General features: G+C 53.9%; 8 protein-coding genes across 8 annotated transcripts; 5 read left to right on the forward strand and 3 right to left on the reverse strand.

The window, feature by feature from the left end:
• Positions 1–402: 402 nt before the first annotated feature.
• Positions 403–615, reverse strand: CCOS01_14608 (uncharacterized protein; the record flags this gene model as incomplete). The annotated part of the gene is made up of 1 exon (XM_060462751.1): positions 403–615. One exon carries the CDS (start codon positions 613–615, stop codon positions 403–405), a length of 213 nt encoding a protein of 70 aa, XP_060306582.1.
• A 4,601-nt stretch (positions 616–5,216) lies between these two features.
• Positions 5,217–5,351, reverse strand: CCOS01_14609 (uncharacterized protein; the record flags this gene model as incomplete). The annotated part of the gene is made up of 1 exon (XM_060462752.1): positions 5,217–5,351. The coding sequence occupies one exon, from the start codon at positions 5,349–5,351 to the stop codon at positions 5,217–5,219; it is 135 nt and encodes a 44-aa protein (XP_060306583.1).
• Positions 5,352–6,250: 899 nt separating this feature from the next.
• CCOS01_14610 (uncharacterized protein) lies at positions 6,251–6,538 on the reverse strand (the record flags this gene model as incomplete). The annotated part of the gene is made up of 1 exon (XM_060462753.1): positions 6,251–6,538. One exon carries the CDS (start codon positions 6,536–6,538, stop codon positions 6,251–6,253), a length of 288 nt encoding a protein of 95 aa, XP_060306584.1.
• A 422-nt stretch (positions 6,539–6,960) lies between these two features.
• CCOS01_14611 (major facilitator superfamily transporter) lies at positions 6,961–8,672 on the forward strand (the record flags this gene model as incomplete). Its single annotated transcript, XM_060462754.1, has 2 exons — positions 6,961–7,646; positions 7,709–8,672. 2 exons carry the CDS (start codon positions 6,961–6,963, stop codon positions 8,670–8,672), a joined length of 1,650 nt encoding a protein of 549 aa, XP_060306585.1.
• A 1,305-nt stretch (positions 8,673–9,977) lies between these two features.
• Positions 9,978–10,184, forward strand: CCOS01_14612 (uncharacterized protein; the record flags this gene model as incomplete). The annotated part of the gene is made up of 1 exon (XM_060462755.1): positions 9,978–10,184. One exon carries the CDS (start codon positions 9,978–9,980, stop codon positions 10,182–10,184), a length of 207 nt encoding a protein of 68 aa, XP_060306586.1.
• A 345-nt stretch (positions 10,185–10,529) lies between these two features.
• On the forward strand, positions 10,530–11,498 carry CCOS01_14613 (uncharacterized protein; the record flags this gene model as incomplete). Its single annotated transcript, XM_060462756.1, has 1 exon — positions 10,530–11,498. One exon carries the CDS (start codon positions 10,530–10,532, stop codon positions 11,496–11,498), a length of 969 nt encoding a protein of 322 aa, XP_060306587.1.
• A 1,308-nt stretch (positions 11,499–12,806) lies between these two features.
• On the forward strand, positions 12,807–13,208 carry CCOS01_14614 (uncharacterized protein; the record flags this gene model as incomplete). Its single annotated transcript, XM_060462757.1, has 1 exon — positions 12,807–13,208. The coding sequence occupies one exon, from the start codon at positions 12,807–12,809 to the stop codon at positions 13,206–13,208; it is 402 nt and encodes a 133-aa protein (XP_060306588.1).
• A 424-nt stretch (positions 13,209–13,632) lies between these two features.
• On the forward strand, positions 13,633–14,852 carry CCOS01_14615 (uncharacterized protein; the record flags this gene model as incomplete). Its single annotated transcript, XM_060462758.1, has 4 exons — positions 13,633–13,904; positions 14,010–14,224; positions 14,279–14,480; positions 14,534–14,852. 4 exons carry the CDS (start codon positions 13,633–13,635, stop codon positions 14,850–14,852), a joined length of 1,008 nt encoding a protein of 335 aa, XP_060306589.1.
• Positions 14,853–15,004: the final 152 nt, after the last annotated feature.

Raw genomic sequence — 15,004 nt, forward strand, 5'->3', positions numbered from 1 at the left:
TCTCGACACCACTATCAGCCCGTTCCCGTCGGGACAAGAATCTGCACACAAACACGGCTGCCCGAAAAGCACCATGACATCCGCGGCTCCTCGGAGTCTCGATTCTTGTTGGTCGACTAGACGAGGGGACATTGCCTCAAGGCCTATCGCAAGTTCTGATGCCCTCACCGGCCGGACCAGGGTTTCCCTGCAGTTGCAGATCGAAAGAGGCACCTAGACTAGCTAGACGCCATATCCAGACTGAGAGATTTTGACGGCACCATGGCATCAAACCACACGCAGGGGACGGGTGGAGGATGAAGAGGAGAAGGGGAACTAGGCCTGGGTGAATACTTATTTGCCCTGCAGTGGCGTCATGCCAGAGAGGGAAGAAGTGGAGAGATGGGAGGGGGCTTTCACTTGTTAATTGGCATGAGGGAAAAGCAAAGATGGACGGACGTTCGAGTTTCTCGTAGGCCGTGGGAGACTGTGGTAAGGTCTTGCACCAACAAGCGTGTTGCACCTTGCAAGGGGGGGTGTTCGACCAGGTTCTGGGGCTCCTAGCAGCCCGGGTTTTGGGACCGCATCTCTGTTGGCGGTTCCCAACTTCCTGGAAGTCTGATTTGAACACGGCATGGAGAGACGATGGGGGGTGGTGGGCTTGTCCAGGACTGGACAAGTTGCACAATAGGGCTGGTCATGTAATACCATCAACCTTCCGATCACCAGTAACATATGCCCACTTCAAAGCGGACACTCTCCGTCGCATCAGTCTAGACAGCGTCTATCATTCGAGACCTACATTAGGTAGAATATGCTCAGAGCAAGTTGCACTCAAGTTGAATTGCAGCTGTTTCTTTCCAAAGGGGATCAAGGGCGCGATCTTTCCGAGACATTATCGTCCAGCATACCTACTGAGGTTTCGGAAGCGGATCTGGAACACTACCTGCCCTCCTCTGCATCAAAGACATGTCTTCCCAAATAGGTAAACAATGTCGTTGATGGTGACAAGGGGAGGCGAGTGATGCCTGACGGGTCTCACGAGTCACACATCGACAAGCCAGCCCAACGCCACGAATCGTGAGGGCGGAATTGCGGATGGGGATATGCAACCTGCACAACCGTTTGTAAGTCGCGCATCATATCCTTCAACCACGTTCCCCCGTCACATCGTATAATGGTATTACACAACAAAGAGGCAGAGGCAAAGGCAGAGGACGGAAGCTCCCCGCTTCACTGCGGTCGACAATTATGACCAGCCGCTCGAATCGCTCAGGGTGCGCCCAGAGCAAACTGCATACGAGAGCGGAAGAAGGGAGATTACACGACGTAGCATCTGGTGTGATAAGTGTGACGACCCAGCGTGTCGGTTCCGGCGTGCTGGAATTTATTCAAATTCCTGAACGTGCCGCCTCCAACAACCTGGTGAGAAGTAGAAATGAGGTGAGTTGGGACGGGGGATCGGAACCCGCCCTTCCCTCCCCCTGCACGTTCGGCCGCGGGTCGAGGTCCTTCTGTCTCGACTCTCTCTTTCGGAGTCTCTCCCCTCACAGCCCTGCTCCCCTTGTTAGCGCTGGTCGCAAAGCCGCAAACAAACAAGCGGGAACGACGTTGGCGATGCTGGTCTTTTTGCAAATGCCCTGAGTAGGCATCGATCCAACACCCTACCCCGGTCTCTCCTCGTTGGCAGGACAGGGGTTTGGTTGGAACCGTTGCAACCGTGCAACCAACATCGAAAACAAGGGTTGGTCAAGGCGCTTCGCCCTTGAACATATGTATCCACATCCTCCGGGGGCCCTCGAGGCGTACATCCGGAGCTGGAGATTTGTGTTCCTGGATCTTGGGCAACAAACGAGGTTTTGACTCTTGGTGTCTTGATCTACTCACCTTCAAATCTACCCTCAACACTCATTAGAAGAAGCTAAAGGAGTACGGAGGATCACGGACTTGGAGGCTCTCCTCCTCGGTTCTAGAGCCCGCCTCCCCGATGACAATACGCTGCTACTGGGGGAGATATCCATAGGAGGAACGATTGAGCGGGAAGCTTGTCGACAACCTTGCCAAAAGACCACCTCCCTTCTCTCTCATTGTATTTGTGTTTCCCTCTTCCTCGGAGAGATCGAGTAGTCTCGGAGACGTTGTGCAACCCTCCCCCATCCCATCATCCTCCCAGCGTCATGTACATCCGATAACCCGGAAGATACCTGCAAGCTTCGATCTGGAGATGTTGGTGGCCATCTGGCTCGCTCGCTCGCTCCCTCCTCCTCTTCCTCTTCTTTCCTTTCTTGGTCCGTGATCCCCCAAACCACCTACTATACCCTCTTCCAACCGATAGCATGATAGCATGATTTCTGCTCGAATGTATCTGTTTGCTTCCCCTTCCCAAATCCCGACCCATGCCCAGAGGCCGTACGGGCGCTGCGGTCTCGGCCGTTGACGAATCTGGCCACCTGAGCCGAATCATCGCGCGCGGACTGCGCTCCGTGATCCTTGGAGTTCATTGCTCTTTGATTCGGTATTACTCGCTTTGCCGCTGGCGAACATCTCTTCGGTTATGGCATTGGCGAGTCGACCACGCAATACATCGACTGTGATCAATGTACCGATATATGAGTGAGAGCGTGTGGGCAGTATGCGCGTTTGCAAGACTTTTGGTCAAAGTTACGAACACTGCATCTTGGTTCGTCTAAGTCGACCAGGGAACTCGAGTATAAAAAGAATAAAGATTTAGTGCAACCGCCCCTCTCTCTTAGTCTTCGCAGATGAGGTGTGATGATTTAGATGACCCCCGTTCTGCGGGCCGATGAGCGGGCGCGGGCTGAGTTTCCCCTTCAGGCCGAGAACCCCGTCCCCGGCCCCTCCCCCCTCTCCTCTCTTCCGATCTCGAGTTCGTCCGCTATTCCGCACAACGTAAGCTCGCTAGGAGCTTCCCGTTGCATTAATTCAGATGCGTTGAGATTGTTTTATTGACAGGGGTGTGGGGGGGAGAGGAGAGGAGTGGAAGGATTCAGACGGCGCAAAGGCTTAAGAGAAAGAGCGGGTGGACTGGAAGAAGAGACCGGGGGGAAACCGGCATAGTTAAGTGAAGTGAATGTGTCAGCGATTGTTTGCTTCTTTTGTGGACATGTATATCCATGGATTTGTTGGTATACGAGATGGTAAGCACCTTGTTACTCCTGCTGCGTTTCCTTACGGCAAGCCGCAGCTCATTTTAGTCACAAGACCTCTCCCCGCGGCGCGACTCGGCGCGAAGCCGCGTGTGTGAAACCGCGGCCGGGCCTGATCTAGATCATGGACAGCGAAGGCCTTGATGTCGATCCGTTACGATGTTACATTTCGAGTCAATATTGCCAGTCGAGGCCAGAGCGAGAGACGATCGACGGGCCAATTTCTTTACCTACCAACGTATGCCTTTCTTGAGGGACAAATGCCAGACTGGGCATCGTCGAGGTGCCACATGAGCATGGCCGATCCATCATCTCCCGCCGGGACGATACATTGCCGAGAGAGGGAGTCAGATATCAGTCAGCTCGCCCGGCAAAAGGTCAAGTTCTGCCGGAACCCAAGATCCAGCTCACCGGTCGTGTTCCGGTAGAGGATGCGGACAATGGGATTACGAGAGTCCATTGAAAACGGTCCGATACCATGACACCTCACACCTCACATTTGGCGCCTGTTGGTCTTGTTGGAACTTGAACATTGTGTTGGTTGGGCCACGGTTGGGCTGTTGGACCAGGCCACTGTGACTTTGTCACACGTCTCTCTCCCCTTCCATTTGTTCATTTACCGCTCTTCAGCCCAAAACAACAGGAACGGGGGGACATGGTCGGATTCGGTATTCCGGTTTAAGCGCTCAGCAGCCCGATAGCGTACGCGGCGGTGGTTATGATCAACACGAGTGCGTCACGTTGCCCGCATGTGTCGTTCTCAAACTAGCAGGACTCGGCTAGGAAGCGATCAGCCTGGAGATGGTCGAGGGTGAGTGATGAGTCCGGCGGGATGATCATGTCTTCAGATTATTGCGGTGATTCCAAGCAATGGTTACCAACAGAGCGAAGAAGCAACGATGTGCTATGTTAATGAATGCTCTATGGCGTGTTGGACACTAAACGGGGCCAAACTAGGCGCAAGCAGATGAAAGAAATGAGAAAGTCGGTGACGAAGGCGTCTGGTTGGTCCCAATCTCAATCAGTTCACCCGAGGCAGATAACTGATGAGTTCCAGCGGCATTTGCTGCAGAATATGTTGATTTAACCAAAGCAACTCAGAAGTGGCGAGTGCCATGTGAGCTTCGGTGAACAGTTGAGGAATTTGAAGATATGCGTCGGGGGAATCCACCATCTAGGAGGTTCGACAACCTAGGGAATAAACATGACATCAAATCGTAGTCCAAGAGAGAGAAAGTGGCCTTTGGAAGGGAAAAAGCCCTCTGGCAGTCCCACGGCCTAGTGCAATAAGACTATATACTATAAGGAAGACTAGCCAAACAGCATCGGGGAGATCAATAACAGTGTAACAGTGCTCCGTGCCACTTGGAGATAAGTAGTACACGGCCGGGCTATCCCAGGCTACCCGCGGCGCGGCGCGGCGGCAGCTAGCCGGATCGATCCGGGTTTCCACTACCAGTCTCGGAGGCGGCGCACATCGGCCGGGGACCAACGGCATCTTCCGGCCGGTAAGGGCATGTCCTAATCTCCTTCCTTACATCCAACCGACACTCTTCGCCTCTCTTCTAGGCGTGAATGGAAATAGTTAAAGAAAAACACGTTTGGGCACTTCGCCGAACGGATCATACGTTAGGACGTGTGTACGTCTTTGAAAACACGTGTCGCGACAGACGGTTGGGCCCCAGTTCCTGGTCGTTATTTGCTGAATACGACAAAAAGAATGATACGCGCCATCGGCTTTGTCGGATTCGCGCCGTTGGGTGATGGAGAAGTAAAAAAGAGTTTCTGCCGACTTCGAACGCGCGTCCGTGTTGCAAAAACCAGGGATCAATCAGGAACCGGAGACGAGAGATGGATTTTGAGTTAAGGGAAAGGCTCGTTACCAAGCAGCGTTTGTCAGATGCTTTTCATTACCGGGAGGGGGGAAAGATGAGCACCTCGGAAACCCCCTCACAAGAGGAGATGATCGTTCGATAACTGGGAAGATGGGAAAGGCAAAATAGTACTGATGATTCGTATAGCTGTGGTAGGCCTTTTGCGAAATTGTTAAACTCATCACCCGCTCACTCATCAGTAAGGCGCTCGATCCAACCTGGCTGTTTGCGCCGGGTACCATCGCCGGACACCATTGTCGACGAGAGCAGAGAGAGCAAGATGATTGAGGGTCAAACCGCATGAGTTACAGGCCTCTACGCTCTCGAACATGAGATCGCTCCCCAATCGGAAGTCTTCCAGCGTCCGAACAATGTTGAGAAGGGGTGGTTTCGCGAGCTTCGGTGTCCCAAGCTCCTCGTTCGTTCCTGAGCCGCGGCGTCCGTCCCAGTATTTACACTTTCATTCTTGCGAGTCAAGCTCAATTTGGCTGAGTTCCCGGCGGGAGGGTGCAACCAGCTCAAGGTCCAGCTTCGTACCTACGAATGAAATAGATGTTTAAGTGAGCTTTACCGTGCCGGCCCATCCGTTCTTCTTCAATAGTTTCATTCTTCGTACTCATTATCTAAAGCGTCGTTTGAATCTTCTTAATTGAGCGACAACTGACAGCGCACCCGTTGTCCTATTTAGGAAATTTAAATGCCCACAATCAAAAGGAAGCGCCGATCCCTAAATAAGAAGCTGGGTAATAGAAAACCGGCCTGATGGAAGCCCCGTGCTTATTTTTTGGAACACCCAACCTCAACTGTCAACTTCCCCGTCTTACGGATAACAAGTCCGAGAGGACTTTTGTATCCGTTAAAAAGAGACAAAACGCGTAATTGATCCTTCCAGACATTATCTGGAAAGTGACGTGGTTTTCCTTTTGTTGTCGCCAGCCCAAGTGTCCAATGTCCGGGGCACGCAAGTTATCCAACCTATGAGATCGTAGTATGCGACATTGCTGACCTTGCAGCGAGCCGCAATTCGCACTCTTTGGCAACTTTTTTGCGTTTGATGACGGCACAGCTGCGTGGTGCGTGTCTCTTCTCCCTGTCTTCCTCTCTATCTTCCTCTCTTCCCTTTCCTTCCGGAGCTCAATGTCCACGCCATCGCGAGAGATAACGACAGCACACACACACACACGCAACCCTTGAAGAGTCGATCCGTCGCGTTTCCTTCTCACTCATTCTTTACCAGTTGTTCCGTTTCTTTCTATTCTTTTTGTTTTCTCCTACCCATGTCGTAAGCACGTCATCCCGCCAATTATTGAAATCACGACCTGTACCCAAAGTCCCAACCCCTACCGCCCTATGAATCCCAATACCTATCCTAAACAGGCAAAAAAGGGGGAATAGCTGCACTCTTCCTCCCATCCACCAGCAAACGCACGTCGTCACGTCAGACGCAACAACCCAGACAACGCAAGACCGCATCCGGCAGCAGCAGCAACACGCAGCTCGCATAATCAAGAATCGCATTTTATTCTGTCCGTCTTACACTCAGAACCCGTATGCTACTATCGCAGGGAGGGCCCCCGTTTCAGAACTCTGCGCGTGTCTGAGAGCCTAGTCCAGACCCCGTCAAACCCCCAATTCGCATCGGCAATAAACTGGCATCTCATCCCAGGGATAAGATTGTACTCTGCAGCTACATATACATCTTGGAGTCTCCTCTTTATCTTCCCTTTTCTACTTATCTCTTGACTACCCACACCTCGGCATTTCGCGCCATTGCTATATGTTGAGGATACCGGCTGTGGCATACCGGATATCCTGTGCGCCTTCATCTCGCATATAACAACGGCCAGACCTCATCGTTACACAGATCTTTGCAACTCGATTCCAACACTGCTCATCCACAGAACCCAACTCAAAAGGACGGCAACCGTATACACTTCAAGATGCGGTCCCGCGCCGAAAACTCAGACGAAGACACCGTCGTCGACGACGCCGGCTCTCCAAGATCGTCCACAGACTCATCAACAGAGTCAACCCCCCTCATCGCAACCTCTTCCTCAACAGCGCCCAACAAGAGACCAGCAACAGGCCGCAGCAGAACAGACTCCCTCCTCACCGCAGCGACCCAGCTCCACGTCCCCAAACTCCACAACGCAGACGCCATCGTCGCGACCTTTGTCACAATCATCCTCCTCGGCGCCGGCTTCGGCGGCCTCTGGACCATCCCCACCACCCGGAAAGTAGAAGACATCGTCTGCCGGCAGTACTACGGCGTCCTCTACACCCAGGACGCCATCGACGAGTCCAAGTGCAAGGAGGACGAGATCCAGAGCGAGGTGGCCATGATCTTCGCCGTCTACAGCGCGCTGCAGGCGTCCATTGGTGCCGTGTCTGCGTTTCCGTGGGGGATCGTGGCGGACCGGCTGGGGAGGAAGCAGGTTTTTTCGTTGGCGGTGTTGGGACAGATGCTGGATCAGGCGTGGTTTCTCGTCGTGTGCGCGTTTCCCAAGGTGATTCCGCTCAAGGCTTTGTGGGTTGGGCCGTCGATGTTGCTCGTTGGCGGGGGCAACGCTGTGTTATCTGCGGTGGTGTTCTCGATGCTCTCTGACGTGACAACCTCGGAGAACAGGTTCGTTCCCTTCTTTGGTATTTCCTCCTACCGTATGTACAGCCTGCTAACACGCCGAACAGAGCCAAGAAGTTCATGGCCGTCCACCTGGCCTCCATGATAGGAAACCTCTGCGCTCCCGCCATTGCAGGCTGGATGATGGAACGAACCGGCCCTTGGCCCGTAATGTGGCTCGCCTACGCCGGCTTCGCAACCCTCCTCTTCACAATCCACCTCGTCCCGGAAACCAAACCTCCCGCCGCCAAAGTCTCCTCAGACCCCATCGCCGACTCCCCCGAAGCAGACTCCCCCGTCATCGGCACGATCCAACACACCTTGGCCCGCCTCAAAGAATCCATCGCCCTCCTCAAGAACCCCTCCCTCGTAATCCTCATGGTCGCCACCCTAAGCTCCTACCCAGTCGTAATGTCAACCTACCAATTCATGACAATCTTCGCCTCGAAGCGGTACCACGTCTCCCTCTCCCAAACAGGCTACCTCTCCTCCCTCTACGGCTTCGGCGTCTTCCTCACCATCGTCGCCGTCCTCCCCGCCCTCTCCAGGCTCCTCGCCTCCGCCAAAGCCCCGAAACCGCTACGCTACACAGACGACCACGAGCGCGACCTCTTCCTGGGCCGCCTCTCCTCCGTCGCCCTCCTCCTCGGCGCGCTGACCATGTCCGCGTCCCCGACCATCGGCGCCTTCATCGGCGGGCTGGCGATCCTGGCGCTGGGTTCCGGGTGGGGGAGCTACGTGCGGAGCCTCTGCGCCGTGTACGTTGACGCGGCACACCGCACGCGGTTGTATTCCATCATCTCGCTCGTCGAGACGGCGGGGCAGACATACACGCAGCCTATGCTTGCTGGTTTGTTTAGTCTGGGGATGAAGCTTGGCGGGGCGTGGATCGGGCTGCCGTATCTCGGCGTCGCTGGGTTCTGCGTCGCTGCTTTGGGGTTGCTTCTCATGGTTAGGCTTCCGCCTGCGGAGGGTAAGGGGGCGCATGCGTTGGGGGATGATGGTGAAGATGTTGGTGCGGGTGCTCAGTAATGATGGCTTCCTTTTTTTCTTTTGTTGGCTTTTTTGTGATTTTGTAAGAATTGGCGAGAATTAAGATACCAAGACGTAGATTGAGTAGATCCCAGCACTTGAGCCTGGGGAAGAAATTCGAGAATAGAGAAGATTTGCAATACTCCCCTTGGCGACTGCCTTGAAGAAGTGTATCAAGCTGTTGGCGGTAGACCCCGGAGAGATTCCATAGGAGCCTATCGTCTGCAAGAACAAGATCAGCGCAAGCTCTAGGAATGTCGTCCGCGTGAAAGCCGGCATTCGACGGCATCAGGTGGTGTAACCTACTTCCCGTAGGACAATTGATGAAAAGGATTCAGATGTGTTTTGGCGGTAGCAAAACTGTGGTCTCCATCACTTTGAATGGTGATCTGCTCGACACGAGTTCTCTTTCCCAACGGCACTCTGGATTCACGGCGACCCTTAAATATATAGAATAAAAATATCCAATGAGTCGCAGGCATGCGTTTGACGACGTACTACTGACGAATCATCGGATGAGAATCCGCCGTATTGTCGCAGTCGATATGGAGCTCCTTGATACTGAGCAGTATAGCACTAGCTTTACAGAGTGCAATGGGGGAGGACGGGCGGAAGCGATGTTTCTATACTAGGTCTAACTTAACCCAGCTTACTTCTACGAAACCAACTGTCCAAGACTGCAGATACCAAAGAAGGGAATCATGTATCAACCAAATGAGAACTCACCATTCATATCGTCAACACCAACTTTTTCTCCCTCCCTATCCCCGCCTCAACCTCCAGCGTTCGACGTATCCCCAGAGACTCGCACCTTGCTGCGGAACCCTCAGGCAGCGATGGGACATACTCTTCTACCGTACATCTTCAACGCCGTAAGAGAGTGACTGTACGCAATAGAAGGCCTCCTCTTGATTCAATGGCCCTCATCGAAAAGCAACCCCCTCATTCGCGGTGGATAGTGATGAGCGACAATGGAGTTAATGCCTGAAGTTCCTTACCTTAGGTACGCAGTAGTTTGAGTCTCAGCAGACGGGTTTTATTACCCAGGATATATCTCCACTTATCTGTGATTTTTGGCCAATGAGCACACGGATTTCACCACGGGCCTTTGGCTTAGTGGAAGCGTCTGATCATCAACTCCGGATACAATGAGTTCTACAAAGCAGAATCACTTGCTTGCCTGCTCGCCTATTTTCAATTTTGAGCATACGGAATCATGGAGTCAATAGATACACTGCCACAACTGTGTAGATAAATTACCTAGTGCGATACGCAGCAGTACGTACAACCTCACCTCCAAGGGAGATGCAGCGGGTGGCAGCCGAGGATCGCGGGGCGATCTGCAGGGCGTTGGCGCCCTCTCTCCCGGGGCCGGGGGTCGAATGGTGGGGCACAGCCACAGCGACCAACGCTGCCCACAAGATGACGGCGGACGCTGAGAGCCACTTGTCCATCGGCTTCAAGGGTCTTCCCCAGCGGAGGGCCGTTTCAGACGACAGGGGCAGCGCTTAGTCGTACGTCATTTCCATTGGGAGAAGAGAAGGGGAAAAAAAGGAGGAGGGCGAAGTTCCTGGCTCATCCTGCGCATATATGCAGTCAGACTTTCCCATCAGGATCTGATCTGCAAAGTTTGACCTTGGTTCGAGTCCAACTGTCGAAGCAGATCAAATCGCCATCTTGACCGACTGGCCAGTCGATAGTGACCACAGCCGATATTCGCGTGGCGGCTTCACTCGTTCAGCCTTATCCCTCGAGACTCCCCTCCAGTCTACCCCTTCACAACAGTATTGCTCGACCCTGCATCTCTTCTCGAATCAGACGACAGCTCCGACGAACTTCTTCGATTCCACCACCGAAATGTCCGTCTTTGACAGTCCGAATTGCACCGTCGCGGAGAATGCACCGGTCGCCAGCGATGCCGGCGTGGCCGGCCGAGGCGTACTCCTCTCCTTCATCATCACAGCCGGTCTCGCTCTCATCATTAGTTCCTCCATCATCTTCCAAGAGATGAAGGGAAACCCGTCAAACATTCGTCGGAAACTTCTCAACAGTTATTCAGATCAGCAGATCCTCCAGGGCATCGGAATCGCGTGCGTCGGGCTCGCCAGGATCAACGTCATGGTCCCCTATCACTTCTTCATTATTTGGATGCTCTCAAATCTCTCCATGGCCGTCCACAACGCGACGCTTCTCGCTCTGGTCCACGATTTCCGCCGAGATTGGGTGTTGCGATGGCTCCGCCAATTCCTCATGTTTGTCAATTTAACGCTGAACGTCGTGTATGGCGTCTTCATCCTGCAAGGCGTATCAAAGGGTATGCAGGAATCCAAGCTGCCCGTTGCTTGCGTGTGGGTGGTCGGCGACGAGGGAAAAGGAAGCCAACAAGGGATCAGCTACGTCGGCACCGTTGTTGTCATCATCGCGAACGCTCTCGTCTTTGCTCTGGCAAGCTGGTACCTCCACCTGCGGACGCAAAAGTTCATGAACATTATCAAAATTATCGGCATCCTTCTTATGGCAGCGTCGGCTGTTGGCGCCGCGGTTCGATGCATCATTGCTTCTGATGCCTTTGGCAATGGCCCTTCGTACGAGCTGAGCGACCAGGGCGAGAGAGGTTGGGGTTTCGGTCAGCTGCTGTCGCTCCTCGTGCTGCTGTTCCCCCTTGTGTCCATGGTGGAAATCATGCGCGGCGATATCAAAGTAGCGCCCTGCGACTTTTCAGACGGAAAGATGGGCGACAGCACAGAGATGGGCAACTACCGGTCGTCGTATCAGCCCAACCCGTTTTTCGGCTCGCAGACAAATCTCTTCAAGAGGGGGGTTTGAAGCTGGTGTGATTGTACAAAGGGAAAAGGGAAATGAAGACACAATCCAGAAGTGGACCTCATCTGGTGATATCGTTCCCCGTCAATTGAGAAAGCAGAGCCGAGCCAAGGGTCTGTCTATCTAGTTTGTGAAGACGGCAGAGGGGACGCGCGTGGCTGCAAGGATCTCGTGTACGGAATAGGGGCATCCGCCATTGCTGCTGTCGATACTCGGAACTCAGAAGGGCTGCTGGAAGCTAGGGCTGCGAACTGCTGGTGGTGTTGATTGAAGAGGAGGCAGAGGTGGAGAAGGACATTCGAAAAAGCAATGATACCCAGGATGAGAGCGCCACATGGTGAGGAGTTGGTGGGAGCGAGCAGTGGAACAGACGGCGCGGGAGGGCGGGAATGAAGGTTATCAAGTTAGCGCGTCTCGACATTTTTCAGCTGTTGGTCGTTAGCCAAAGTTAGCTTCCCTTTGAATTAGGGGTAAAAGGTGTCTTGAGGAGGACTGACAGGACTGGACAATCTGACACGATTGTATCACGAGCAATAGCGAGGCTTTATTGGACGCCACCGTCGGACCTGAATGCCATTCTAATGCAGGAGAATAAAAATGCATTTTCTCGTCGGTCCAGCTTTGCGACTACAGAAGAGGACACTTTGGAGGTTGAGGCAGATATCCTTACTACCGTAACTTCGCACCGAGGGGAAAGAAAGAAAGGAAGCGCCTGATACTTCGATGCGGAGTATTGCATGATAATTGATCGCCCACCTTCTCCTGTTCCCCGGTATCCCGCACATCAACCTCCACTATTCTATGCTGCCTTCGTGCTTCCCCGTCCCAGCTTTTGAACTCTAAATGCAGTCGGAGTCCCTCAATTGACCGAACTGCGTCACGTGCACCCGACAGAACGGCACTTTCCCATCCATGCAGCTGCCAGTCGGCACCTGCCCTTGGCCCTTCGAATGGTAGCAGCCAAGAATAAGATGCCTCCTTCCCAAGTGCATCGGCCATCTTGAGGCTAGTCAATCAGTTGAATACTCTGGGCTTGGCTGGGTATCCCCACTCTCGACGCCAAACACGACATGTTTCGGTGCAGTACTAAATCTATCTCGGACACAGCAAGAAGTATGCCCTCCAGTGCCTCCACAGATACAAGGCGAGAAAAGGTACCCCGTACCTACAAGCCAACAAGATGCACTTTGGCTTCTTGGGAGGCGCTTATCTGTGGCACTTGCCATCTTTTCTAGCCTGCTCCTGAGGTACCTTCTCAAGTGCCATCCATCTCTTCCACATTTCAGAGTTCCTTCCAATGGCACCCAAGGAATGAGCGAACAATGTAGTTCCTTCCCTCTCCCAGGTATGGACCCAAACCCCTCGCAAGTCGCAAGGAAGGGAGGCAGAGACACACGCCTTGGCTCCCTGCCCGTTCCTGCCCGTTCCTGCCCCGAGAATGCCACGCTCAACGTGCTGGATCATCACGGGAAGTCACTCAGGGCAGGCGTGGCAGTCACGCAGTGCAGGCAATTGCAAGTTCAGTCTCGTACCTCGGTGACTTCCTGGTCTCGCCTTCCTTCCGCCTTTGGATCTCGAGATCCGCAAGGGTCTAGAAGTCTGGAGGGAGGAACCTGGCCGCCACCCCTCCCCTTCCATTCACACAATGCTCCGGTCCCTCTGTCCCCATCACACGACGGCCGACGACTGCCCAGTCCAAGGAACCTTAAGTAGTCGTCTACGAGCTTCCTCTTTTTCCTTCTCTCGCCTCGTCCTCGTCCTGACGTTTTCATCCATCCTTGGCGTGACTCGTCTCCTTTCCCTTTATCTGCTTGGCCTCCTCACCCTTCTTCTTCCAGTCGCTCTCTTGGCACTATTCGAGAGATCTGCGCAAGTCCACTTCGTCCGCCCGTGGCTTGCCCTTCTCCCCGCGCCGGCTGCTGACTAGCGCTGATTGCGGTTCTTGTCCTTCTCATTCACTTTCTCCGTGACGCCCGTCGTTGTGCCTTCATCGATACTGTACCCCTCGATTACGTGTCGATTCTGTCCTTTTCCGCCAGAGTGACAGCTGAGCCTCCGCGAATCGACTTATATACTCGGATTTCCAGCGAATCTCCAGAAAACCCCAGTCACAACAGAAAACCTCCGGATTGCAACCATGGCCCTCGCTGCAGGCTCCAAGCGCATGGTGCAGATGCTATGGCTCGCCGCCGGTCTGCTCTTCACCCTCGCTCTGCTGCACTCCCTTGGTAGCCCTGACAAGGCAAAGGAATGGGCCAGCAACAAGGTTGGCGCCCTCGTGAACAACGATGGCGGTCGCAACACCATGAAGGAGTTCATGGCCACTGCCGAGTCCATTTGGGCCAAGACTGTCAAGCAGCGTCACGACATGATTGCTGAGGACTATGGTGATGCCTCGTTGATGCCTTTGTAAGCCACCTCCATCTCGCCGCCGCCGCACTCCCCATATCCACTAGATGAGGATTCGATGCCGACACCGTCGTAGATTACATGGCTAACCAATACACCCGTCAGGTTCCCTGCCACCGACCCCGCGGCCTACGGAAAGCACCCTTACTCCGTCTGGGACTTTGCCCCGGCCTCGTACAGCTGCCCTCACGAAATGGAGCGCGTCGGACGTATGGGAGACGGCGGCAAGTGGGTGTGCGGCATGTCGAGATATGTCAACTTCCCCAGAGACCGCGAGTGTGTCATCTACTCCTTCGGTGTCCGTGATGAGTCCAGCTTCGGTAAGGGTTCCTTGCATGCAATATGTTGAACAATCACTGATGACGCACCTCCAGAAAACGAGATGCTGAGCCGCACCAACTGTGTTGTCTGGGCCTACGATTTCTCCGTCGTCGACTTCGGTGAGCAACTCGAGCCCGGCAACCGTGCCAGAGCCCACTTCCTCCAGGCCGGTATCTCTGGCAAGACGGATAAGACCAAGACGCCCCCCTTCTACAGCATTGCCGACCTCATGAAGATGAACGGCCACGAGTACATGTACGTTCCATTTACGCTGAAGTAATAACGATCATCCACTAATACCACACCAGTGACATCTTGAAGATGGACATCGAGTTTGCCGAGTTCGAGGCCATGGACGGTTTCGGCGAGGACTTCCCCATCCGCGCCGGCGAGGAGCTCCCTGTTGGCCAGCTCATGATTGAGATTCACTTCTTCAACGGCATGACTGCTTCTAACTTCCTCGACTGGTGGGAGCGTCTTGAGTCCCGTGGTCTCCGCCCTACCTGGACCGAGCCCAACCTGCTCGCCGTCACCCTGAACTTGGGCAACAAGGACCCGCTCCTTGCCGAGTACACCATGATCAACGTCCACGACAGCAAGAACGTTGTCTTTGGTGGCAGACACTAAGTGGGCTATGTAAACATTACTTTGTTATTGCTGGCTTGATAGGGAGCGTACTGCACGGGGCGAAAATGTGCATGGTCACTGGCGTTATTTACAGTAGATCGGTCAACATGGGAAACTCGTTTCAATAAGTGGTTGAATCTTGCATGTCTGTG

This window comes from Colletotrichum costaricense (assembly GCF_030867565.1).
Source record: "Colletotrichum costaricense strain IMI 309622 chromosome Unknown Scaffold_21.1, whole genome shotgun sequence".
Taxonomy (NCBI): Eukaryota; Fungi; Ascomycota; class Sordariomycetes; order Glomerellales; family Glomerellaceae; genus Colletotrichum; species Colletotrichum costaricense.